Raw genomic sequence first — 27,031 nt, forward strand, 5'->3', positions numbered from 1 at the left:
TTTGAGCCGTAGAAATTTTTCAAAGTTGTAGTTGCTGAACTTAAATAAGAAAAAACACTAAGTAAGGGTGATATCTTAGAATACCCCTCCAACACTTCAGCCGATTCTAAATGTGTAAATAAAAAAAAGAAATAGAACGAATGTATGAGGCTTGAAAGATCTGACTAAGTTAGAGAAGGAGAAAGAAATTGACTCATACGGTGAGAAAAATTAATTTATATAATCATCTCTACTTGATCGTGAGTTGTGTCGAATCAACAAATTTCATATTAAATACTAAATGTAGGGTTTGGTAGGCTTTGTTTAGAAGTTTAATAAATAGGTTGCAATTGGACTTTGTAGGAAGTTTTGGTTCATCTAGATTTTTGATAAAGTTTTATGCTTTAGGATTTTTCAAGTAAATTATGTTGACATTTGTTCATTGGACAAAGGGTGACTATTTGGAGTGAGACAGCTAGCATAGCCTACAACAAGTGTTAAGATTTTATAAAAGCAAATTAAATTATATTTTTTAAAAATTACGAGAAAAACGTTGTCAAAACTTGATTCATAGTACCTTGTTTTGTCTCATTTGGAGCAAGTATCACTCTTTCTTGGTAAGAGTTTTGGTTCAATTCTCAGCTACCCCTTTCTCTTTTTTTTATCCTACCCTATCATTATGTTTAGATATCAATATAAGTGAGAGAAAAAAGGCAGAAAAGGGGAAGGGGAAAAGGGATGGAAAAAGAAATGAAAACAACTCTTATTTGTTGAGGAGTTGTCGCTTAATATCTTTCGAACTTTGGAGATATTAAGGCCCAAACAATAGTTAGTCATTCAATTCCACAAAATCCCTTTCCTTTAACTCTTTTTCTTTTCATTTTATTATTCTAACAAGAGATCATGCATCCCGCCAAATCCCTTTTATTCCGTTCTCTCGATTTCCATCCATCCAACCACGCCTAAGTCGATTCAAATTCACCCTAGCACTAAACAACTCAACCCAAGTCAAAAAAACATTCCACTCAATATTAACATGACTCATAAATAACTTGATTGAAAATGACCAAATGGAATACCCAATTAAGCGATAGTTTTCAGAAGTTTATATGAGACCTTTGTGTTCAATCGTGCTATTTAGTCAGTTTAAAATCATATGCTTTGAGATGGATCAAAATTATATTTTATATCCACTTATCATTATAAACCAATTATTCAAGTTGCCTCAAAATCAAATTAATTATACATAATCGATTAGAGGGTGTTTGACAAATAGTTGATAGCTGATAGTTGATTATAGTGGCTGATTTGACCAGCTGATTTTGAACCTGCTGCTATAAGCAGCTTGTTCAAAAATAGCTTATTCATATCAATAAACTTTCAACCGGCTAATTCACCAAACATTAACATTAGCTGATTTGACTACCCAACCCTCTATTTATATCAGAATAAATTAAAATTAGCTAATTTGCCAAACAACCTAAATATTATATTATATCTATTTTGAACCCATGTCCATAAGACGCGAACAAAGATTATTCTTTCTAAGATATTCCCAAATCAAACACTCACTAGTACACAACACTACACTGTACAATTTTTTGGATTAAACAGAGATGCAAAACAAACAATGATGTTACTGAGTTCACCTCCCATCCTTTCCCATTTCCCGCCAAACAATCCAATTCGCTTCAGAGTTTCAACTATCATCAAATCCCTTTCTTCTAAAGCTGCCATCGATGGAAGAACAAGTTATGTAGGAGTGAGACTGGAGGAGAAAGTCGAGGTAATTGACGCCGTCAAAATTAGGTTGGACGCTTGGATTTCATCCAAAATTGAAGGAATTAGCAGAGCTAGGGTTCAGTCTAGCATTCGCGCTGGTCTTGTCTCCGTTAATGGCCGCATTGTTGATAAGGTATTTATTTATTTCTGTTTTTTTTATCATGATTTGATGAATCATTCGTGTTTTATTCATGAATTGAAGTCACTAATTGTAATGTATTGCAAAAAGATATGAAAATCCTTTCTATTGATTGCAAATGAATGAATACAACAATAGGTAGAACCTATATAATTATTAAGGTACAATAATTCAGAAAAGAAACATGTCAGAAGTTTGTTATTACAAACTCAAACTTCCTAACCACATCTAAGTTTGTAACAAACTCTTTATAACCAACTTCTGCTAAGTACTGTGCTGCTGGATGGATTGAACTAAGTATTGCACTCACCTGAGTATGGATTATGTGCTTGAGATGTTGTTTGAGGCTGTGCACTTGAGTTAATGCTCGTTTTGTGATGATCAACGACTGCACACACTTGATTGTTCTGTTCAGCCTTGCTGTTAGTAGTGTTCCTGTTATGGTCAAATAGCCTTGTTATGCTCACATTCTCATTAAATTAGGGTTTGGAGTAATAGAAACACCTAGTTTGGACCTTAAATTTTGAAACTGATTGGATGGCAAAACCTTTGTAAGGATATCAACTAGGTGTTGCGTAGTAGGAAAATGTGATGGATAAAGTTGACCTTCCAAGACTTTATTCCTAGTGAAGTGACAGTCATTATCTATGAGTTCTATTCGATTATGGAAAACATGGTTCTTTGCAATATATATTGTTGTTACAAAACAAAGCATCCGATTTTAAACTTGAAACTCCAAGTTCATGTAACACTCTAAATCACCCTAGTTAAGCAGCATTAGAAATAGTTCTTTATTCTTTAGAGCTAGACTTGGAAATTGTATGAATTTTTTTCAATTATGGAAAACATGGTTCTTTGCAATATATATTGATAATTGATTGTCACAAACAAAGTAACTGGTTTTAAGCTTGAAACTGCAAGTTCATGTAACACTTTAATCAACCAAGTTACCTCAGAAGCAGCATTAGACATAGTTTTTTATTCATTAGAGCTAAACTTGGAAATTGTATATTGCTTCTTGGATTTACAACTTATTGGTGACCTTCCTAGTTATATGGAGGTAGCAGACCTTCTAATATCAGGATAAGCTTTTCACTCTAAATCACTATAAGCTTAAAGTAGCAATTTATCTTCTCCTTTGAGAATAATTCCCTCACCACTTGTACTATGTACATGATTTAGAGTTTGTATAAGACCTTACTAGTGAGATGACGTTGGTATTTGCATGAATTGTATTAAGGTCTGTATATGGATTGTAGTTAGGAAATTCTACTTTCCAATAATGCTTCTATGGATTTTTTTCTCTTAGAAAGAACAATTACAATTTAGGTTTGATTTTTTTTTTTATTGCTTGCAACTCCTTTGTAATTGCTTCAACCATATGGGATGCAGACTAGATTTTTTGTATGAACTTGGTTCAGCATACTTATGTTGTTGTTGGACTATATTTTGTTGGTTAGAAGTTAATGCATAATATTCAACTAAATTACACCAATTTGAATTTGTAGCATTGCATATGTTTTTTTTGAGTGATTTGGTGACTTAATAGTTTAAGAAGATCTTTTAGCAAAGCATTTTGCAAGCTATTTGTATTTTATAAGCTACTTACTTTAGTGTCTAAACTTGCATGCTTATTAACTACTGAAGTATCATTAGCTATGGCTAGTTTTGTAATGCCATTAGGTAAGAAATCAGGTAGCCTTTTGAGTCATGCACACTGCAAATTGATAAGAAAAATTGAAGTAGGGCTTTGGGACTGTTAATAAACTTGATAAGGTAAGAATTTTAACATCCCTTGAAATAAAAATCATCTTAGTTTTCAAGTTATATAGTTTTCAACCTTTTGACTTTGAGCATATCCAATTAAAACGCATGTTTATCTCTTGGGTCCAATATTGATCTTTTCCTTTTGAGAGTTAAAGCATAAGAAAGACACCCAAAAGGCTCTAACATATCATATGCTAGGGTCTTGGAATAAAGCAACTAAAAAGGTATCTTTTTCTTTAAAACATGGGACATTTTATTAATCAAGTGTAGTGCCCATTATACACAATCTCCCGAAAGATGTTGGGAGTTTTGACTGAAAACATAAAGCCCTTATGTCTCTCAAAAGAAATTTATGTTTTCGTTGAGCTACAATTTGTTTGATGCTCAATTCCTTTTAAAATGTAAAACAATAAGGTTTCTCCTTCATATAGCTCATTTTCATTGTCAGTCTTTACACCCTTAAAGTTTTTTATTGAAATTTGTAAGAAGAAACTCATAAAACTAGTGAATAAAGCTAGAAAATCAAACTTGTGTTTTATTATAATCCATGAAATTTTGAAAAGCCATCAATTATAGTAATGAACATACTACAATTTTTCTTTAAGGAAGTCTTCAAGGACCCCAAATGTCTATGTGAAGCAATTGAAATGCTTCACAAGACAGTATTATGCTTGAAGAAAAGCTGCTTGTGTTTCTCCATAGCACATATGATACATAATGCAATATATGATACACCACAATGCATCATCTGTTATTTACGTATGTTCCTCTTTCTTCAAGGAATAAGAATTGCAAACTAAGAAAAGCAATGTGTCAAAGTCTGAGATGCCTTATCTTGATTTAATTGAGAAGTTTATCTACTCATCTTGGATCACTTGTGACTTAGCACAGTAAAACACCTTCCAAAGTTTATCTTGAACAAAGTATAAAGCATAGGAGCGTGAAATGCCCCTCTAGCTTTCGTTCTTAACCATTCGTGCTGAATCGATATTGGAACGCGGTCTAGGACATCGGGGATGGCTTAGGGTTTAGCAGATACATACTAAAGAGTGAAAACCCTAATCATATACTAAAGACTAAAAAGTAATATCCTAAAGTGTAAAAGCAACATAATTTTGGCAGTTTGATCCCTCACTTCACCTTTACAAACAAGTTTCCTACAATGGCTTCATCGGCAACAACCTTGATGTAAAGTGAAAAGAAAGTGAGTATTCTTCTTCTCTCCTTTTACTTTTCATATCCTTTCTTCTTCTCTTCCTTTATTCTTTAGTTTCTCGTCATCTCTCTGTTAAAACCGAACAAAGGCACGAAGCTATTTGGTATAGGGTCACAATTCAAGAAGTAGTGTTTTTTGTGTCAAGCCACACATGCAACTTGAACAACAACACACAATAATAGGATCTAAAAAGCAACTCCATCCCACAAACTTTTCGTTGTAGTAAAGAAATCTTTAATGGACATATCAGAGGTTTGCACAACCTTACTAATTGCTTCTAAAAAAACAAAATATTGGACTGCGGGAGACTGGCCAAAGCTTTGCTTAGATTACCAAAAATAAACCACAACAAGCTTTGATATTCATCAACAACATTTAATAGCCAACCCAAAGCAACATCGTTCACCCCATCAAGCCTTACCATAGGTTGTATTGGATGAAGATCTTATGGTTTCATCAACCAACCCCATTTTATTTTTCGCTCATATTGCAATAGAAATAGCCCTTACGTAGATTAAGGTTTCAACCTTGTGTTGGATGCACTAAATATGGACTGTTAGGGGTCATGGTGGGATCAAAGATTGATTCTTGTCATTCTTACTATTAATTTTTTATTTCTTGTGAAGTTTGGTTGCATTTTTTGTCACTGATTGCCATGCTTAAACCTATATATATTAGAGGTTAGGGGTTAGTTTCCTTGCCACAAGTCCAATTAGGAAGTTGCTATTTCTTGTTAAGTTGCATGAAATCTTGCCGGATAGCTTCTTTGAATGCTACAAACAAATTGACTTTCATAGCCTTATACTCCAAAGCAATGAACTTTTGTATGAAAATAGAAAACATTGGAAAAGAAATTAGACATGGTAAAAAAAATGAAGGTTAGCCTTGGCTCTGATAACATGTAAAAGTATAGCCAAAAGATAGGAAAATCCTTTTTATTAATTGCAAATTGATGAATATTATAGTAAAATGGATTGAACTAAGTATTACGTGAGATGATGTTTGAGGTTGTGCACTAGTTTAGATACTCTTCTTGTGAAGATGTACAGTTGCACACACTTGATTGTTGTGTTGCTTGTTGTAGACAGTAACGTCGCTGTTAGTATTGTGTCGTTGGTAACCTTGCTTTTATGCTCAAATTGGATGTTATGCTCAACACATATTAACAAATATTTTCTTATTGCATTGAATTTTTAACGCAATGTTATGATTTATTACTACTTTCACCCCAATTTAGTTGCAACTTATTTCGTTCAAAATTAGTTGCATCAATTCCTAATACAGTAAAAGTTTTATTCATCAAACCTTACAATCGAATGTAATATCATCCATCTAAGCCAATTCAATGCATGTACAATTTTACATTGTGAAAGTATAAAAGTGTGGAACAACTTATTTCTCCACCTTATTTATGCAGGTATCATATGGTGTTAAAACGGGAGATGAGGTAAACTGCACTATAGCAAAATTGGAACCCTTGAGAGCTGATGCCGAGAAGATACCTTTGGACATTACATATGAGGATGATCATGTTTTGGTTGTGAATAAACCTCCACATATGGTAAGGATCTTCATGTCATACTTTGTTAAAGCTTATGTCTCCACACTGAATTAAGTGGCATGACTGTGAAGGAAATTTTTGACTTAAATAATTATGCCCCTATTACTTGTGTATTCCCTTTATCTTAATTTAGTTGATGTGTTTGTGTTTTTGACTCCATTTGAACTCTAGTCATAATCACAATTTCGCTACTATTGAAAAAAATGGTTGTAGATTATATGTCGTTGGATTGCAATGTCAACGACCAACTCTTATGGCATAGACCTATATTGATCTTCATCTGCCTTCGGGTGGGATTATACTCCTTGAAGTTTCTCGAGAGAGGAGGCTCACAGAAGTAGTGCAAACCCCAATGTGACAACTAAATTTATTTATCGTCTGAGATGAGTGGCTTTTTGTTCACTTATAGGCAATAGTCTTTAAGGTTCACGTCACTTTTGGGAGATCATGGGTACACTAATCTTCCCATATGGTTTTTTGAGTATTTTTTATTTTTATAAGCTTTAAGTGTTTTTATTAGCATGATGAAGTTCAAATCTCTCTCAAGCTGTCATGGATACACTCTCTATTCATCCTTTTGCACATATTTGACTTAAAAAGTTCAATTGTTATTTCCTTGATAATCATAATGATTTGTGTTCGAAAGCTAGTATAATCTTTGTCCCTCTCATTTTACATCACTTTCTATTTTAATTTGTCTCACTGATTTTGCATCATTTTCTTTTTTTGGTAATGATCCCACTCTCCTTTTAATCTCTTTTACAATTATACTTTCTCTCTATCGTAACCACTCATTTCTATCCGCTACCTTTTTTTTGTCTAATTCTCCAACCCAATTTCCCTTTCCCCTAAATTCACCCATTTTGCAACTGGTGCACAATGAGAGGGACGGAGGGAGTATTTGCCAATTTGCATCCAAAATAGAAGATCTTAAAGTTTTAAAGGTTTTGCTAATATCCATAAAGAGATAATTAAGGTTAAATGTTGTTATTGCAAAGTGTTAGGAAGCAAAATGGGCAACAAAATCACAAGTATAGAGCTCTTTTCAACAGATTCTTAATGAATTGGTGCTTTGGTATAAATTTCTGTTTATATTAATTTTGCTTGAAGATGAAAATAGCAAACTCGTGTGTCATGGTTTTTTCTCCCATTGCAGGAACATCTCCCTGTTGTAGAAAATCATTACTAAAAGATTTTTGGTCTGTTAAAAAACAGAAATGTTAAATTTGAAAAGTTGGCATCATTAAAATGTCTTAGAAAAACATTGTAGTGATGTTAAAGTTTTACTTTGTTTACTAAATTCAGTTCCTTTGTGCTTTTTGATATCTAATTTTGACCATGAATTTCTGCTGAATTATATTTGATAGCATTTATTTATATAAGTTCATATTTAGCTGTGTTCAAAAAAGCACGCTTCACAAGTCTCAACAACCCTAGCGATTTTATATTTTTGGGCAAGGCAATGGTATTAAAAGGTCTTTAGGGTACAAAATAGTGCCCAAAGCTGCACCTTTGACGCAAAAATGGGGCAACCAGGCGCCTTATTTTAATGAAACGTGTGCCTCACACCAATTCTCTTATATTATCTTCTCTTAATGAAATAATTTGTAACATTTTCTGCTTTTTCGATGAATGAAAACTTTGATTTCATCAGCTGAAGTTGCATCTCAGTTGCCTACATGTCTTAATAGTATGAATACCTATAATGTGATTAGGTTGTCCATCCCGCACCTGGAAATGCAAGCGGAACTCTTGTTAACGCAGTTTTGAACCATTGTAGTCTCCCCAATGTTGCAACAACAGGTGAAGAATGGTTTTCTGAGGAAGATGATGTATCTGGGGATGTAGATGTACGTCTGACCAATCAATTCATTGGTGAAGAGGCAACTTCCTGCTCCATTCGCCCTGGTATAGTGCACCGGCTAGACAAAGGCACTAGTGGATTGCTGGTGGTTGCTAAGGTTGGATTTATTCAGTTTTCATATACTAGTTTCATTTCTATTGTAGCTGCAGTTTGTGGATGATCTGTGATTTTGACAGGATGAACACTCCCATGCTCACCTGGCAGAGCAATTTAAGGCCCATACAGTAACTAGAGTCTACTTGAGTGTCACTTCTGGGGTGCCGACCTCACCTTCTGGTCGTGTTGAGGTTCCAATTGGTCGTGATTTGAATAACAGAATTCGGATGACTGCTGTTACTGGACGTAATTATTCTGGATCTTCAAGGCATGCTGCCAGTAGGTAATTTATGACTGCACACCTTTCAATTTATTTTACCTTTTGGATACGCATGTGATGATCTAAACAATTAAGGCCCATTTACCTGTATTTTCTCTTGTGGTCCTTAATGATTTCAACATAAAGAGCAGGTAGAGCCATTTTTGGGGGTTTCAAATTGAAATTGATGCCATGAACACATACTCTAAGCTCTACGATCACTCTCCATTTCCGTCTTTGTGTCTCCCTCTTGTGGAAACCGTCTCCACCTTCTTTTAGCAACCACCACATTCCTCATGTGCCTCTCACTTCTTTATTCCCTTTGAGGTAAATTATTGTTCCATTTTATAACCTCCACAACTAGCGTACCCTTGCAATATATACTTACTATCATAAAAATTAATGAAATACATAGATGCATCCACTTAGTTTTTCAAATTGACAATGAACTAGCAACCCAAACCCAATGCTACTTTTGATATTTTTAATGGTAGTGGGATAAGCGGACCCCTTGCATACTAGATCCAAAATATGTATAATATTGTTCGATCATAAAAACACCTATCAAGTTGTGAATCTAATAAATTATATGGTGAAGATAGTCAATTCCACTAATAGTTATTTTTTCCTCATTATGTGGTTACTTCTATGCCATGGCCTTTGTTCGCACTACTGATCCTCCTCAGAAGCTTCAAACCTGCCTATTGAAGTTGTAGGGCATTAGCTTCCAAGGTTGGAATGACCAGCTTTTCTGTGTGATTTTTGTTTAGGGATGCCAATCATACCCACTCAAAATTTTCAATCCCCAGCTAAGGGTGGCCATTGGGTGCATCAACCCTGAATCGAGGACGTGGATGGCCTTGTTCAAAACCAACAAAGCTCAAGACCAGAAAAAACCAATTCAAAAGTCGTCGAAAAAGTTTACCTAGAATTGAACTGTGAAACAATTTATATTGGACTTGTCATGAATCGGACTTGTGTTTTATACACAAAAAAAAAAAAAAAGCTGTAATTATACATCAAGAGTACAAAAATTAGTTCACACATCAAGTGTACAAATCACCAAACTCAAATTGAAACAAATCCTGGCATTAATAGATTCTAATTACAATTACACTAATACTTCATTTGATATTGAATACTTGTTTGATAAGTACCAATACCTTTAATTTTTTAGGGGATGCTATCATACATTTATAGGTGATAGTGTGGAGGGAGGAGCATCCCCGGTCCGGAATTTTTTAGGGCTTTAGGCAACATATTATTTTGGGCGCGTTTTAAAAATTTTACTCAAATAAATCCATTGTGTAAAACATATACATCTTATACAAATGAAATTGTCAAAAATAAATTTTTGCAAACAATTCACATACCCTTTGAAAAATGAAACCACAACATTATAAGAAATTTAGAGAATGAAACCACAAAATTCCAAGTTATCGTAGAAGAACTACAACTTTACTTCTTTTTCGAGTAAAACACCAACAACTTTTCACCTAAAACTGTCAACATAACTACTAAACACACTATTAATCTTGGAATTGTATATAAATCATTTTAACTACTCAAATCTTTTTTATTTTCATTATATGAATAATAAAATCCATTAATGCAATCTACTTTATATTAGAATTGAAACACTAAAAAATTATATGTTGAACCTTTGTTACAAGGATCGAGGATCGATCTGAGTTGCAAAACGAGGCCGGGAAAAAAATCCACCAGTTTCCAAAATTTGAGTTCGAGTCGTTCAGATTTTGAGTCAAGTTTTCTTTAGTCATGCAATGATTCAATCCAAATCGAAGTACGATTTGGGGTCAATTACATAAATAATACTTTGACAAGTAAGAAGTGAAAAAAAGGAAAAGGGAAAGGAAAATGCACTAATAATATCAGTTGCGTTTACAATTACAAATAACTGTTGTAATTGCTGGTGTGTTTGCTAGCTTGCAAATTGCAATTGCGATTACAATTACAATTAAAATTACTGCAATAATTAGTGCAATTGCAATTACAATTACAACTACAATTACAATCACTGCAATTGAAATTGTTACAGTTACAATTTCTTAAAGTGAATACTTAATTAGCTTTTCTTAATAAAGGCTAATATCTTTCTTGTATAGTTACGTCTCTTTATCTTTCTCGAGCCGGGGGACTCCTTTGGCCGTGCTCTCCTTTATGGGTATGAGTTGCCGCCGTCCTTCCCTTCCCAGACCCTGTCCATAGTTTTTCTATAAGCGGGATACACTGGGTAGGATGATGATGATGATGATGTGCTTTCTATCCTACAAAGTAAAAGATAAATAAAATATTAAAAGATTAAAAGAGGAGTCTTGAGACCAGGTCACTGGTTTTGTACCACCTATTAGGCTACTACTTAAATAAAGTCAAGTAAAAGTAAAAGTAACAGGAGTAGTAAAAGTAAGCTGTTTAAATAGAGATAAAAAATATTAATCCCTTTTATAATACATTTCTACAAGCCAAACATCAGCACATTGGCACAATTTTTCATTTCAATGTAAGATCCTTCATCTTCCTAACTTCAACTCTTAAAGAACGAGCTTCAGTGGCAGAACTTCAAGTTTTTTCTTCTGTTCTCCATCATCCAACATCGATACAATCCACATCAAAGCTAAGTTGTTTTTCTCTTCTCTTCATTTTCTCTTTTTCTTTTCTGGTGTTCTCTTTTCTCTTCAAACCTTCTTGATTTTTATAGGTTGTTTGGGTCGATTAAGTAGCAATCTCCGAGCGATCCTAGTCGCGAATGACCCGCAACTGGGATCGAGCAATCCAGATTGCAGATCACATGCTGGAGTATCGGTCCCAACTAACACTGTGTTGAACCACTTTGAATCTGATCCTAATTCCTTCAATTTGCTTTATTTTTTTAAAACAAGAACTATGTCAATTTTTATAGATTAAATTTGCCTCTAACCTTTTGTAATTCTAGTTATGGTTTCTCCTTAAAATAAATTTGTGTCTATTCATGATTGTATGGATAATTTTTCATTTTTTTCATAATTACTACAATTAATATTGCTCAAATAAATAAACGCCTTTAATAAACTTTTCCAAAAGGACGAGACAACTAAATGAGGGGCCTTTGAATAACTACTACCATTGAAATTTCTATACTTACAAGTGCTAACATTTAACGATTTACAACCAAATCAATAATATATAAATATCAATAAAACAATGAAAGTTCATTTGCCTAAAGAAAACCCAAAAGATCTTAATAGTGGGGAAGCATATGCTCATGGATTGAGGAAAAGAGAAGATAGTATGAGTTGATATAGTTGGGGTTTGGGACTTAGTAGTAGAGGAGAATAGTGACGAAATGATTTGAGTAGAGTTGTGGTTGAAAATGTTTTTGTTCGTTTAAGGAAGCTTAGGTTGCCAACTACAAAAATGTGAGCTAAAAATTCATTTCACTAAAAACCAGCAGTTGTGAATAAAGGGTTCTTTGGTTTATCCATGGGGATGTTTGAGTGGGAAAGTCAAACAAAAAGGAGGCATTTTGATCTTTTTTTTCTTTTAAAGAGAAGAGTGACATTGAGAATGTATCAAAAGGTGAATATACCGTCATATACGTAATTCCTAAATAGACCTTCTTAGGCTTTTGTTAGGATTATTCGTTAATTAAAAGATTGAGTCTCCTTAAAGAAGCAACGTCAGGGATTATTCTCGACTACATTTCTTTTTTGTTTGAGGTAAAAAGAAAATACTAACATCAATGTAATATTTAGATGGATAATAGAGGTTAGTTTATTTGATTATCCTATCAATTTTTCATTTCAATCAATCTAGTGAACACTTGTATGAGGTCTCGTCCTTTTGAATTTAGAATAGATCAATATACCAGTATGTCAGTTACACCTTCAGATGTCCTTTCCTTATCCACCTTGTGCCTGCAGGTACAAAGTCCTGGAAGTACTAGCCAATGGTGGAGCAGCGTTGGTCGAATGGAGACTAGAAACTGGACGCACACATCAGGTATAGTAAGTACTGCAGAAAATTTACTTTTATCTGACCCAGTATATAGAGAGGTCAATTAGAAGGTATTGATGTGCTTTCAAGATTGTAGAAGTATATAGATTATTGAATTGCTTGCAAATATGATACTGGCTACTGGCTAGCAAAGTGTCTTGCAGCTTCTTTGCTTGCAAATTTCATTGACAACAACTTGCCAAAGCAAATTTGTTAGTTGGGTAGATAAATCTTGGGCTGCATTCTCAACATATTTCTTTAAAATATTATGTATGTGGGCCTAGAAATGGTTCTATTACTCACTTGATGGGAGCCTATGTTTAATTTTGAGATTGGTGCACTTTCGAATGCTAATGCCATGTTATATTACTTTGCCTCCTAGCCAGTCATAATAACTATCTGAATTTTTTCCCTATGCCTTTGTTATTGCTTGAGATTGGAAGCAATTGATTAAAATCAAAACTGCTTTGTGCTGCACAAATTTAATGTCATCTATCACAGTTATGAGAATAACGATTTGATCTTTTGTTTTTGCCTTTTAAATCTTTAGCTATAAGAAAAGAAGACAATACTTTCAATACTGCCGTCGATTTCTCCAGATTTATCATCATGATGTGACTGGAAAGTTGATATCTGACTAATCTTTTCATTCTTTAATCTTGATCCTTATCATGTTTTTTTTAGATCCGGGTGCATGCGAAGTACATGAGTATTCCATTAATGGGAGATGAATTGTATGGAGGGACCAAGGACAAAGCCTTGTCAGTGCTTCGACCCAGAACACCATCCGTTTGTCATTTTCAACTCAATGATCTGCTTTCCAATATAGAAAGGCCTTGCCTCCATGCTATGGTTCTTGGGTGAGATATAAATGCTCTTTCTCAAATTTATACAGCAGTTGCTAAATTCATAGCTTTGCAACTGCCTTTTTGTAGGTTTGAGCACCCACGGACTGGTAAGTACATGCATTTCTCATGCCCTCCACCTGTTGATTTTGCTGAAGTATTGAGTCAGCTACGTCATATTTCAAGATTGGAAGGTGCCTGAAATTCAAATCAGTTGCATAGGTCAGATACTAGTAGGTGCTGATACCTTATGCTTAACTGTTCTTACAAAGGACAAGCAAGAGCTCACCGAATGTTAGGACCAGCACAGGTAGAAACTAAACTAACAACACTTAAAGCATTAAATTAGGCCATGTGATTGTTTCCATTTTAGGGTTAATGTGAATTGAACGGAGAGCAGAGCTCCAAAGTAAATGATATCATCGAATATGCCCTTGTCTAATATACCTTGCACTAGATCCTCTGAGTTTTGGTCCATTGAGCATGGAGCACCTCGCTTCCTTTACTCATTCGACATGTGTGCTAATGCATGTGGTGATACATGCAATTTCTCATGTTCTTAACTTTTGTTACAAGTCTATAGTTTACTTTTGTATACCTTTCGTTTTTGTGGAGGGGTTTGGAACTCGGATTTTTTATTTCTTCCTAGGATGGCCTTGCAGTTAATTTGTTTGTTATTCTGATTAGTGACTGGTGAGTGATTCTATAACTCTAAACTATGTCAGAATGAGGAGAAATACTTTGGGCCTGATGAGTTTTAGAACCAGGATGAGGTAGAAAGGTAGAGGTGGTGCTTGAAGAAAGTGTTAGTCTTGGGGAACTATTATGCCTTAGGGCGAGGGGTAATCTAGTTACCTTCATAAGAGATGGGTTTAATCACCCTCATTTGGGGTATTGTATAACCTTCCCATTGCCCTTTCTTTTCCACTATACTACAGATGATTTCCACCTTCCAGTTCCACCAGTGTACTTCCATTTTATTTTGGAGCTGATTTAGGAAAATTAAAAAGTGATGTCACTAATAACTCAATTACAAGTGGGATGATCTTGCTAATGACAGGGTTTGATCCCTAACACTGTCTTTAGAAGGTAACTCCCCAACCAATCCAACCAAGTTTATTTTTGACTCTCTATTGCAGTACTATTAGATTTTACAATGTTTAAGTGTTGTCACTTGCCTATTTGGAAGAAACATTAGATTTGTCTCTTATTTTACTGTTTTTCCAATTTTTCCTTGGTTTTTTATTGTCCGTTGTTGGCCGTTCAATACCATGGCTTTTGTTGTCTTAGAACTTGGTTATATGTTGTCGATCCTTTGGAGGTCTCTAACAAATGCAAATACGACTTGTACATTACAGAATCATTTATGTTGGCAATCATACCAAGTGTATATGCATGATCAAGTATAATGTGACTGAACTATATGCTCGGTGAATTGGCATGTATTTGGATCCTGCATAATCAAATTTTGCTGCAGTTCGCATTCAATTTCAGCTGTTTTTGTTGATAAATGGTCGACAAATTGATTAAACTTGCGGACAATCTGAAAATGTACAGATCATGCAAACATTTCTAAATTGGCTGGTGGGAATAGCATCAGCTGCCGAAAAGTAGTATCCGGAAAGAATATGGCATTGGCATTTGCATTTGTTGTCAGCCACATTTGTTGTCATGCTTTTGGTTCCCAAATCAGCTTGTATTAATTAAATTAATGTCGGGCTCGGGCATTTGAGTTTAATAATTTTTATTTTGATAATGTGGTCATTGTACATCTATGCTTCACCGGAAATTTAAAGAAAAAAGCTATATCGTTTTGTGGTCATTTAATTCCGATAAAGATTGCTTTCAAATGATCATCTACAATCTATATTTAAATAAGAAATAACCATAATTTGAATTGTCTTCAAAGAATTATTTTCTCTATACCATGAGTCCATAACTGACATCTATGCTATACTTTTGTTTGATATAGAAAGCAATGAAAAAATTGCGAAAACAAGTGAATGAGAGATGTGTGAAAGCATAAAAATGATCTCCCATTGTTAAATTAAGAGTAGCAAAATGAATAGATCAATCTTCAAAAAAAACAAAAAAAAAAAAAAAAGGGAAGTGAAAGAAATTAATGGGGAGTATACATCTTTCTTGAAGGTCACAAATAACAATCAGTGATGCTCTAAAGTCTAACCACAGGAAGTCACAGCCCCATTAGCAAAGCAAAACATAATGTGATTCGATATTGTAGCGTTGTAAATTAAGTAATTTATACTAATTGTGAAACGCTATACATCTCTCCATAGAATACATTCAAAAAATAGAATATGTCGCTCAAAATTTTAAAAATCAGAGGATGTACCACAAATAGAAGAAACATCGAACCAGGAGAACCGTATATATACCCCGTATACCACATGTAAATGACTACCTTAATTTTGATAATACTCTCACTATAATTGCTAGAATAGTATTGTGTTAGTTGCAATTGCAGTTGGGACTTGGGACTCGAACAATCAGCAATACCCTCTTGGACACCTTGTAAAATGTAAGCCAAAATCCGTACAACCACCAGTAACCTGCCACCAGATCAGTCTGCAAATGTAAGCAACGATAAAGGGATCTCGAGGAAACATTATAACTTAGGAATTTTTCAGATTAGAACTGACCGACCCAATTTTGAATATGACTCAACCCAACTCCAAACTAACATTTATATCCAATCAAACTGAATTGATGAAAATTAGGCCGGTACACAAAACTACTTAACCCGAAACTCCGTGCTGAATAACAGAATAAGTAATTCTACTTCTCAGATCGCATGATTAAGGGAATTCAAACAGATACATGTCAGCAAGTGGTGTTATTGATTTTTGTTAAAATCAAGTGCTTTTCAAGACTGAAAACAACAGAGAAAAAAAAAACAAGTACTTAATCTGGGAAATTCATTAGCATGTGGAAAAAACTAGAGAAACTTCCCCTCACCCAGAATATATAAAAGAGTTTCTACAGTCATGGTTGGATTGAGAAGAATATATGAAGGGGTTGATGAAAACCTAAAAAATCCTAAAGGCGAGTACAGATCAATGCTTAGACATTGTTGTTGAAGGTGAGTAGAGATGATGGTAAAGAGCATGAAGTGGTTGAAATAGGAGAATCAGTAGAGATGGAAAAGAAAGGACAATGGGGGAAGCGAATAGCTATCACTTTACGGGGCTAATAGTTAAGCGCCAAACCTTTATAAAACCTCCTTCCTTCCTTTTTAAACGCTGAACCATCACAACCCTAACTGCATTTCCCCAATGCATCCAGTAACTACCGCCTAAACCTTCAATATCTTCAGGGTAATTTTTATTCCCTCTTAATGCAATTCCCCAATCAAATTATGCCCAAATAAATTTTTAGTTTGCCAAACACCACACTCCATACATTCTCACAGCTAACTGTAACTCTGTAAGCCAAAGATACAGAACGTGTACGTGAAAGCAACAATCAATTTAATGCAAGGTGAATCACCTCAATAGAAGGCCTAGATCTTGTATTTGTCAACATGCATCCATTTGGTAGATGACCATTTGTTTCCTTTGATGACTGGGCAGCCACCTGCAATACATCATGCCAGTAACAGACTCAGCTAGATAAGGCCTTTAAAGAAGGCTAAAAATGACTACTAGAAACACCACCAAAATTATTACAGCAAAAGAAAAGCATGGGGCCCTATACTGTTGTGGGGGAAATCAAATTTGGTTCAATTTTCAAAGGAGGTAGATTTAACCAACCGTGTAGACTGGCATGATCTAATGTTGCATCTGGTCTCATACTCCAGAAAAGTAAGGCATCACCTCTCACTGGTTTTACGGAAAGGCCCTTTTTAGCACATTCAGACCGCTCATTCCAACCTGGTAGGGAACTAAAATTTCCAGTTGAAGCTGGAAAGACAGTCTCGCCACCCTCTTCGACATCTGACCTACATTGAGAATGACAATAAAAATTTCAGTAGTAGAAATGAAACACACTTAAAAAGTAGTAGTAAACTACAAGTTATATGCCATTAATTTATGGTGTCAAGTTCATTGTTATGGTAAACTGGTTTAAAGGGCTTACAAGTACATCAAAACAGTAGCAATTCTTTGGCCTCCATTCTTCGTATTGAACTCATCAAGGAAGTAATCATAGTGAGGTTCATACTTCTGACCTTCCTCATAGTGAAGAATCTGTAATCCCTCGCCATGCTCTGAAAAGTAGGAAAAACAAATTTGAAGAGCAGCCAGAGGCCCAGAGACTTAAATGCCATTTACAAATATGGAATGGCAGCTACAAAACCAGTTTCTCCGACGAGAAATCAATTTAAGGGAAAAACATAGGCAAACTAGTTACAAACTGTCATGAAATTTAAGAAAGTCAAAAATCCATTGATGGAAGTATGGAACTACAAAGGAATGATTCTACGGTAGGCCTGTCAAATAGATTAGGTTGGGTCGGGTTCGGGTCATATATAAACAGGTCAGAAAACCCTTGATCCAAACCCAACCCATTTAGTTAATTGGATCGAAAATCACAACCTTGACCCGACTTGCAACAGATCAGGTTGATCTGATTTTGACCCACTTAACCCGTTTATAATTTTTTTGTTTTCGTTTTAAGGTTATTAACGTTCATTAAATCTAATTTTTTAGGCTTTAATTTTAACTTTATATTTTTTTGTTGTTTATTTTGTATTTATTATGAAAAATAAGAAAATATTAAATGAACTAAGTTTAGCTTGTACTTATTAATTTAACTCGAAATTAACACATTTAATTAAATGGGGTATACAGGTTTTTTTCAGGTTTAAAATTTTGACCTGAACCTAACCCATTTAATAAACAGATCAGGTTGGGTCGACCCCATTAATTAATTGGGTCAAAAGTCTCAACCCAAACCCACTTATTTCGGGTTAGGTTCAGGTCGGGTTAGCAGGTCGGGTCAACTTTTGCCGGCCCTATTCTGCGGTGCAATGAAAATGTTCAAACAACTATCTAGAGACAGATTTAAATATTCTTTAATTAGTCAAGATACGTATTTCCTACATAATGCAAAAATGCGGTAACAAGAACCATGAGGTTATCGTAACACCAATATCGGTAGAAAGCATGAGAAATCTCCCGAACGGCCCAAAACGCGAATTTGCTTACACCTTTACAACACGGAAATGCCAATTAGGTTTTTTAAAAACCTTTGCAGCCCAGCCAATGCGAGGCATCCTTGTTTTTGCACTCACATACATGTTTACATTACAACACCCCAATGTCATTAAGTGGCTCCCATTTAGGATGGGTTTTGGAGGGTAGAATGTACGTAACCTCACCATTGTTAGCGATATCACTATGCTTATTGAATTCTTACTAAAACTGTCTACAAGATCTGAGAAATTTTCAGTTTGATGATGCATCAGGATTCATGAAAAGCCTCCATTCTACTATACTAGTCAATAGTCATGTATCATGAGGTAACATGGCAACATCTTGGGTTAAAGAATTTAAGGGCAGCATTTGTGCTCATATTATTGCGGTGATTCTTAAGTTTTCGGTTTCGTAAGGTATACCATATTAGTTGAGATTCCATCAATAATTTTTCCCTGTGAACACATTTTTTGTTCACTATTCTTTCTTGGATCTTTTAGTCACTTCTCATGGTTTTGAATTCACTAACCAACATTACTCAGCCAAATTTTCAGACTAAGTACTTAATGTTAGTAACCAGAATGATGCTATACTTTCGTGTGTTTTTTAAAAATACTCTTTTCATTTTTCATGGTTCTAAGCTCACTAGCCATTTTTACTCTGCCAATTTTTCACGCTATTAAGTGATTTTCACTAGTATGATCAACAATCCTCAAAAATCAAGTATACAAGTATACAATTGGGTGTGAAGAGGCCCCTATCTAACCCATATCTTGTTAAAGAATTCACCTTGCCACGCAATAAAAACATACAAAAGTATCAATTGGTAAATGTCATAACTCATACCTACAGGAATGAAGGTAAAATCTGCTATTCTTTTCTCTATGTCCCTTATGATTTTGTCTTGACCTCTTTTCAAAAACATTCCAGAACTAGTGCGCACCCTGCACATAATGATCAAGACATATACCACGAGCTAAGTATTTTTTCAGAAAAACACAACAAATAAAAGGTTCCATTATTTTCAACAAATTAGTCATTATGTGAGATCAGTCAGAAAACAAACCTGCTGTCCTTACTTTTACCAGTTTTACTATCAACAACAGTAGACTTCCTCATATGAGGTTTTGCAAGGTTAATTAGATACTCACATTCCTCCTTAGACTGCAGAAAGCAGAACAACTGGGTCAAAATTGAAGCTCATACACACACAATCACAAGCCAACAACAGTTTAAAAGACACCCAATCACCCTCTCTACCCCCCAAAATAAACTGCTCATCTACTACGTGAATAGTATACTAAGGATTCTTATATTCAATGTTAGCTACTCAAAAGTAGAAACTTAGCCGATGTGCCCCACATGGCATGTCTCAATGATCTTGCAATACTATACCTGCTATCCTAAGGGAATGCCAAGGTTCTATACACATTGGGTACCCTTTACCAGCCTCTGCCATGTCTTTGGCACTAAATTAGATGGGTAGCTTCATAATGAGGATATTAACAACAAAAACTATAAGCCTCTATCCCAAAAAGATTACGGTAGGCTATATAAACCAATATCCTTAAGGATATTAAAATGTCACCAAAAACAACTCAATCATAAGAACAAGCCTCAATCCATTTTCACATTTAATATCTGGAATGTATGGATTAGAATTAATATTTTTTAAAGGCAATACCTATAACATCATACAATCTTACAGTTACATAGAGGATCATGTTGGAAAATAACCCACATGTGGTCCCACATCGAAGAATTAAAGAGAGATTGACTAAAATATAAGCTTGATGTCTACTCCTCTTACTACCAATTGGTTTTAGATAGATACCCAATAGGTTTGTCTGCAGTTAACTCTCCTTTTGTGCGGGTCTTGTTATATACAAACCTAACAACAATTTATCAGATCAATCTTTTTATAGCACTGTATTCAGATTAAGTAATTACCCTTACATTCAACGACCAACTCCCTACATTCTCCCACCCACAAAAATGGATGGTGAAATTACACTTAACTCACAATACTCTTTTAACCAAAAAAAGGCTCAGACTAGAGAAACAGAAAGGGACTGAACATAACTTGAGTGTAAAAAATGGAAGAGGCTCACATTAGCGCAAAGCTACTTCTAAACCAAAAACCCTAGAGAACAGGCTCATAGCTCATAACTTTATCAGGGGTCGTGAAAATTGAGAGGCCAACATAAACATTGCAAAACCAATAATTTCTTCATGTCGAAAATAATTATTGTCATGCCTATAGGCAAAACGGAAATAAAGCATTAAGTATCAATGCTTTGCATAATCAATATTACCCACACCACCATATTTTTGATGAAGCAAATTTTCCGGGCATATCTAGTTGAGAAAAAATTTTCCGGTAAGATAAACTGCAAGGACGGATGGATAGGGGCTAAGTCCACTAACTCTTAACATGTTTATTCAGCCCCCTCTTCCATACCAGCAATGAAAGAGAGGGGAAGTCGGGAAGATATGCCATGAGAAAGAAAAGATGTGTACAACAACTCTCATTTAAATTTGAATTTAAAGCACAAAATACTTTCCCAATCTAGACAATCACTTTAGAAGCCAATGTGGCAATTGCTACAAGCATAATGAAATAGAAAAGCTCCTGTTTCTTTTAAAATTGTATTTTTGGTTGAAAATTACTAGCTTTATGGGATGTACGAATTTCTTTAGCGCATAAGTTTGTATATTTGGAGGACACTTTCAAAATTAACTTCAAGTTGGTTCTTACACACTTGTTCAAACTAAAACACCCAATGAGCTCTCTCAATTCAATTTGGATCTTGATTACTTTGAGTTTGAATTCATCTAGAATCACTATTTTCTTTAATTTATAATAAAGTGCTCTACATTTCTCGTATTTTCTAATATTAAACATGTATAGTGAAATTTATGATATGATAAGCCATAATCAGAAACAGACATGAAAGAATGGGAAAAGATAAAATAAATTAACAGAAATCATATTAGTGGCAGAAAATAGAAGGTATTACAATCTTTCGAGGGGATTGTTCTCTACAAGAGTCTAAACTCAATAACAAATAATTCTCCCCTTTATATTTTCCCATACCCTTCTTATTTGTAGGCAACTCTCAAACTATTGACAAACTAACAATATCTCCAATTGATTTGCTAATATACGCTTATTGATAATATTCTCTTAATTTAATTACTAATATGCCCTTTTATATTTAGGTAGTCTCGAGTAGGAATTGTCAGTCATAACATTACCGAACGTTTAAACATCTACCTTGACCTATAGGTGGGTAGAATGTAACTTGGGTTATGTCAATAATCGAAAGTAAAACATGCTTAAGTTGGGTGAGAATCGTCTGGTTTATTAAAATGGTTTTGTGCCTTATTTTCGTACTTGGAATTTTACCCATCTCCACGAAGTAGATTGTTGTGAAATATTCTTCAACAACACTGAAATCACTCAAGAAAAAGTGATTTAGTGTTTTACATTTATGAACTGGATCACAGAAAATGTCCACTAAAAAACTCAACAAATGTAGTGTAACAACAATGATAGATTTCATTATCTCTCCCTTTCACCAAAGTATCAAATCATCTCCCATGTTTTCGGGTGAGAAGCTTTGTTAGGACTGTCTTCCCAGAAATAGGAAAATATAACTAATATGGGATGAAGTTTTTGTAAATTAAAACCGGCCCAAATTCATGTGGCTATTTGTAAGCTTCTAATACCTTCTAGCCAGCAATTGGGTAATACCCTTGGGTGGTATTCTTAATTAATCCATTTATGTGACATAAATTTGGTTGGTAGGTTAGTCCTTTTGGGCTGATCAGGTAAGAAAAAAACCCAAGGCAACCAATAAATCCACCTTTGCTAAGTATTTCCTTTGCCCCAAACTTGGTTTAAAAAAAAGCGCCTGAGGCGCACCAAGGCGACCAGAATCATTGTTTATTTGGATACTTACATTTGTTTGATTTGTTGGATTACCCTTAAAGAAATAGTTGTTTATTTAAATTTAGAAGAGAAAAAAGCCTCGTTCTTGCCTTATCCGAAGTAGATAAAGATAGCACTAGGAGCACTGTTCTTCTCTTTCACAAGTATCCCGCCATTCTGGACCAGGTATTCTTCTTCTCTTTTCTTCTTCCTTTTTCTTCTTTGTTCTATTTTCTCTCTATTCTTTCTTTCTTATTAATTTCGATCACTTCTCTTTTTCAGTTTTCATTCTTTTCTCTCTTTTCTTCTCCATGAAATTTTATTTTATAATAATTGGATTTCTTTTTTATTTTTTTTTTTTCTTTTTCACTTTCTTTTTCTTTTTATATTTCTACTCCTATCTTTTATTACTAGGATTCATTTAATCTCTAATTTGTTTATAAAATAATGAAAGAATAATGATAAAAGTACGGCGTATTCGATGTGTAATTTAATTTAATTTAATTAATTTCATAATTTTTTTACCCATTTTGTTATAGTGATCGAGTCTTAGCATATACTCCTTCCATTTCTTAAAGAAGTTCCCACAAGGAATATTCACAGCAATTAAGAAAAAAAAATCTTTTAGATGAGAGATATATTATTTTATTGAATAAAACATTTGATGGAAGAAAAGAGGAGACCATAAATATTTAAAAAAATATATAAGAAAGTTAGTGGAAAAAATATGGGACCATACCTATTAAAAAAATTTTAATAAAGTTAGTGGGAAACATATAGGGACCATAAATAATATAAAAATATTAAAATGAAATTAGTGAAAGATAAGTGGGGACCATAAACATTATTATAATATTAAAATGAGGATAACAGGGTTAATTTTGTCCAAAATTTGTGATACAAATAGAAAGATTTCTTATGGAACAACAAATCTAACAGCCCAAAATCATAAATGGGAACAATTTTGAGACACAGAGGGAGTAGGTTTTTTAGTTTGTATAATCACTTAATTTTAATTGTACTTATCTTGACACCAATGTATAATGATTAACAGTTAAAAAATGATTTCATCAACTCCTACTGCATCTTCATTCCTTTAAGATCTTGCAAGAGGATATGATCAATTCAGAACTATGTTATCTTATGATTTTATGGTCTAAACTAGCATTTATCTAACTTGTATGTTGTAATAATATGAAACTTGTGTTGTTTTAAGTATCAAATGTTTTACAATTGATTTTGGAGTCTTTAAGCGAAAGTGTACACCTCACATACAAAAAGTATGCGACTCCGTCATGCGCCTCGGTGCACCTCAACCTCTTAAAACTAAGTATCCTTCTTATTTGTAGCAACCCTTAAACTCTAACAAACTAACAATATCTCTTATTCATTTGCTAATGTACTCTTATTGATAATAATCTCTTAATCAAATGACTAATATGCCCTTTTCTATATATGTAGACTCGAGTAGGAATTGTTTGTCATAACAATTTATTACAACCATCTTACATGTAACTTATACCTTGTCGATGAAGAAGGGATTAATCAATTGATTCATCTTTTTTTTCCCATCCCAGTATAGCTCTCTCAAAAACATTTCAAATTGCAAGCTCCTAAGCATAAGTATTTCCACATTTGCAGCTTAACTCTACAGAAACAAATATGACCAACACACTAGCAATGCCAAAACACATTATCAACCCTAAAACATAACTATAGCATAACTTGAAAGATTGTAGTATTGGCGAGATTTGCCACTCATCTCATAAACCCTATACACAAACCCATATACCATGTTCAACTTAGATACATGTCTAAGTGTCCAAATGTCCTACTTATGTCCTGAAAGGCAAGGGTCTAAAAAGGGTATTTGTAATTGAGTGAAAAGGCCAAGCAACAATGTATAAACCACTATCATCTATTCTACATGCCCTGGTTATTCAAACAAATAAACCAAAATCCACTCACAATACATTTTCGGTACCTTATTATACTGAACATTGCTGTAATGAAATTCAATTCATTGATCAATAAATTCTTGCACATCATGCCAAAGACAAACATACATACACACACAGGAACTTCATCCATTGTCAAACAGATCATCAATCAAACAAAGTATTACATAATTAAGGAGTAAGGATAATATCAATCATTACATCATTATTCAACAACGCACTGTAACACAAAATCGTATAATTCAGCACAATAGATCACCTAATCAAACAAACCTAAAAATCAATGTCAAAGTCTTAATCCCAAAATCAACTACATGGACCAAAACAAATCAACATAGAACTCGTACAAAAATTGTACAAAACCTATTGCAGCTACATTGAACACAAATAGAAACTTAGAAGAAATGGACAATGCCAAAGCCTTAATTTTAATGATATAAGGTAGTCTACATGAAACAAAGCAAATCAAAGTTAAAATCATCGCTAACAACAATTATACAAAACCAATTAAAGCTACATTGAACAGAGAGAGAAAATAATTTTGAAAAACTAACCAGGAAATTATGATACAGAAAAGCGCGAGGCTCCCAAGATAGAATCTCCACCCATTGTTTACCTCTTAATCCAATCCCCTTACCTCTTCAATTCAAAAAACGAATTCCTGATTAACATAACAATAGGGGAAAAAATGGCACAAAATACACAAAATACAAAAGAGGAGAAATTCCAATCACCTTTCACAAAATTCAATAAACGAAAACCTTAGTAACACAACATTGGAATAAAAAGTCACAAAATACATGAATTCAAATCACCTTTCAAGAACTTTGCGACCGAAATTGCTAAGATCATGAGCAGGATGAAGATCATCTGAGGAAACAGGAAGAGAGAGAATTCCAAGAGCAAGAAGTAAAAGCAAGACTACTGTAAGCATAAGTAACATAGATAAAATTAGGGTTAATGTAGATGCTCGCTTTCTACTTTGTCTTCCTTTCGCCATTGTTGTTGATACTTACTTTGATGTAAGTACGATAAATTGTTTTGGATTCTAAAACCCTAAATTCTTGAATTTGGGGGAAAAGGAGAGATCTAGAGTAAGATTATACGAAGTTTGGAGTTGATTTTAATGGAGAAACTGAGGCTGTTTTGATTTTCTATGTTCTGCGTTTTTTACAGCTTTCAAATGGAAACAAACGGGAAATGCAAGAAACGTCATAGGACAAATAGGAGTGGGTCCATGCGTTGATTGCGTCCATCACAAGAAATTAGTACGAAATTACTTTTGAGTTGAAATTCTAGAGTTGATAAATTTTGTAAAACCTCTGTTCAAGTTGGAAATTAAGGACATGTTCTCTTCGTCTGATCTTATTGGTTCTGATTTGAATTTACTAAGGTCTGATCTGATCTGGTCTGATCTGGTCTGATTCAGTCTGATTTGATTTGAATCTTTTTGGTCTGGTCTGGTCTGGTCTGGTCTGATCTGATCTGGTCTGGTCTGATCTGATCTGATCTGATCTGGTCTGATCTGATCTGGTCTGATCTGATTTGATTTGGTTTCATTGAGTTTGTTATTAATAATAGTAGTTAAGGTATTATTATTATTATTATTTTTTTGTTATTATTATTATTATTATTATTATTATTATTATTATTATTATTATTATTATTATTATTATTATTATTATTATCATTATTATTATTATCATTATCATTATCATTATCATTATCATTTTTATTACATACTACATAGTTTATCCATCTAATAATAATATACATTACATTATAAAAATTAAACATCAAAAACTACGATGTTTCTGCTTCTCTTTGAATTGATGCCCAAATATCGTTGACTATATTTAGTTGAATTCTATAATAACAATAATAATAATAATAATAATAATAATAATAATAATAATAATAATGGTATGGTTTGATCTGATCTGATCTGGTCTGGTCTGGTCTGATCTGGTCTGGTCTGATCTGATCTGGTCTGGTCTGATCTGATCTGGTCTGGTCTGATCTGTTCTGATCTAGTCTGGTCTGATCTGAAACTTTCTGATCTGATATGATTCCAATAAGAATAAGTAATAAGTCAAAAAAATAAGTTGAAGAGAACACCTTCTAAGTGATGAAATTAATATTTGAAATGAGTTGTGTATTATCATTAGATCGGTAATGTTATTACCATATTTTTATTATATTTTTTAACATTTTGTAAGGCTCGATAAGCATGAGTTTATATGCACATATGCCTATTTTATTGACATTTTACATAGATATGTTGGTTTGGAGATTTTTATATATATATTCATGTATAATTGTCAAAATCGAGCACAAATAAAGCTCTTTTAGCGCATAGCTTCTCACTTGACCATGCAGGCTCGAGGTAGCAAAGTGTTGATGGGATGATACAAGAAAACCAGCCAAGTCAATCATTCAGCAGCTTGCTCGACTAGGTTTGGGTCGAGCAACCCTTGTTTGATCG

The 27,031-nt window shown here is 33.9% G+C and overlaps 2 protein-coding genes across 4 annotated transcripts; one reads left to right on the forward strand and one right to left on the reverse strand.

Moving 5' to 3' along the window:
- Positions 1-1,514: 1,514 nt before the first annotated feature.
- Positions 1,515-15,328, forward strand: LOC130797496 (RNA pseudouridine synthase 2, chloroplastic). 3 transcript variants are annotated; one of them, XR_009038870.1, is made up of 8 exons: positions 1,515-1,894; positions 6,301-6,444; positions 8,160-8,405; positions 8,485-8,687; positions 12,584-12,662; positions 13,341-13,516; positions 13,592-13,811; positions 14,860-15,328. XR_009038870.1 is itself a non-coding variant. In XM_057660100.1 (7 exons), the coding sequence occupies exons 1-7, from the start codon at positions 1,610-1,612 to the stop codon at positions 13,701-13,703; spliced, it is 1,245 nt and encodes a 414-aa protein (XP_057516083.1). In that variant the 5' UTR covers positions 1,521-1,609; the 3' UTR covers positions 13,704-13,941. The 3 variants fall into 3 exon arrangements, 1 of the variants encoding a protein (XP_057516083.1); XR_009038869.1 differs by having other exon boundaries at positions 1,521-1,894; positions 15,059-15,328; XM_057660100.1 differs by lacking the exon at positions 14,860-15,328 and having other exon boundaries at positions 1,521-1,894; positions 13,592-13,941.
- LOC130797497 (probable prolyl 4-hydroxylase 3) lies at positions 15,327-25,743 on the reverse strand. The gene is made up of 8 exons (XM_057660101.1): positions 25,362-25,743; positions 25,101-25,185; positions 19,721-19,818; positions 19,501-19,598; positions 17,597-17,726; positions 17,272-17,459; positions 17,009-17,095; positions 15,327-16,071 (listed from the first exon to the last, which is right to left on the reverse strand). The coding sequence occupies exons 1-7, from the start codon at positions 25,544-25,546 to the stop codon at positions 17,022-17,024; spliced, it is 858 nt and encodes a 285-aa protein (XP_057516084.1). The 5' UTR covers positions 25,547-25,743; the 3' UTR covers positions 15,327-16,071; positions 17,009-17,021.
- Positions 25,744-27,031: the final 1,288 nt, after the last annotated feature.

This window comes from Amaranthus tricolor, chromosome 13 (genome assembly GCF_026212465.1).
Source record: "Amaranthus tricolor cultivar Red isolate AtriRed21 chromosome 13, ASM2621246v1, whole genome shotgun sequence".
Classification (NCBI taxonomy): domain Eukaryota; kingdom Viridiplantae; phylum Streptophyta; class Magnoliopsida; order Caryophyllales; family Amaranthaceae; genus Amaranthus; species Amaranthus tricolor.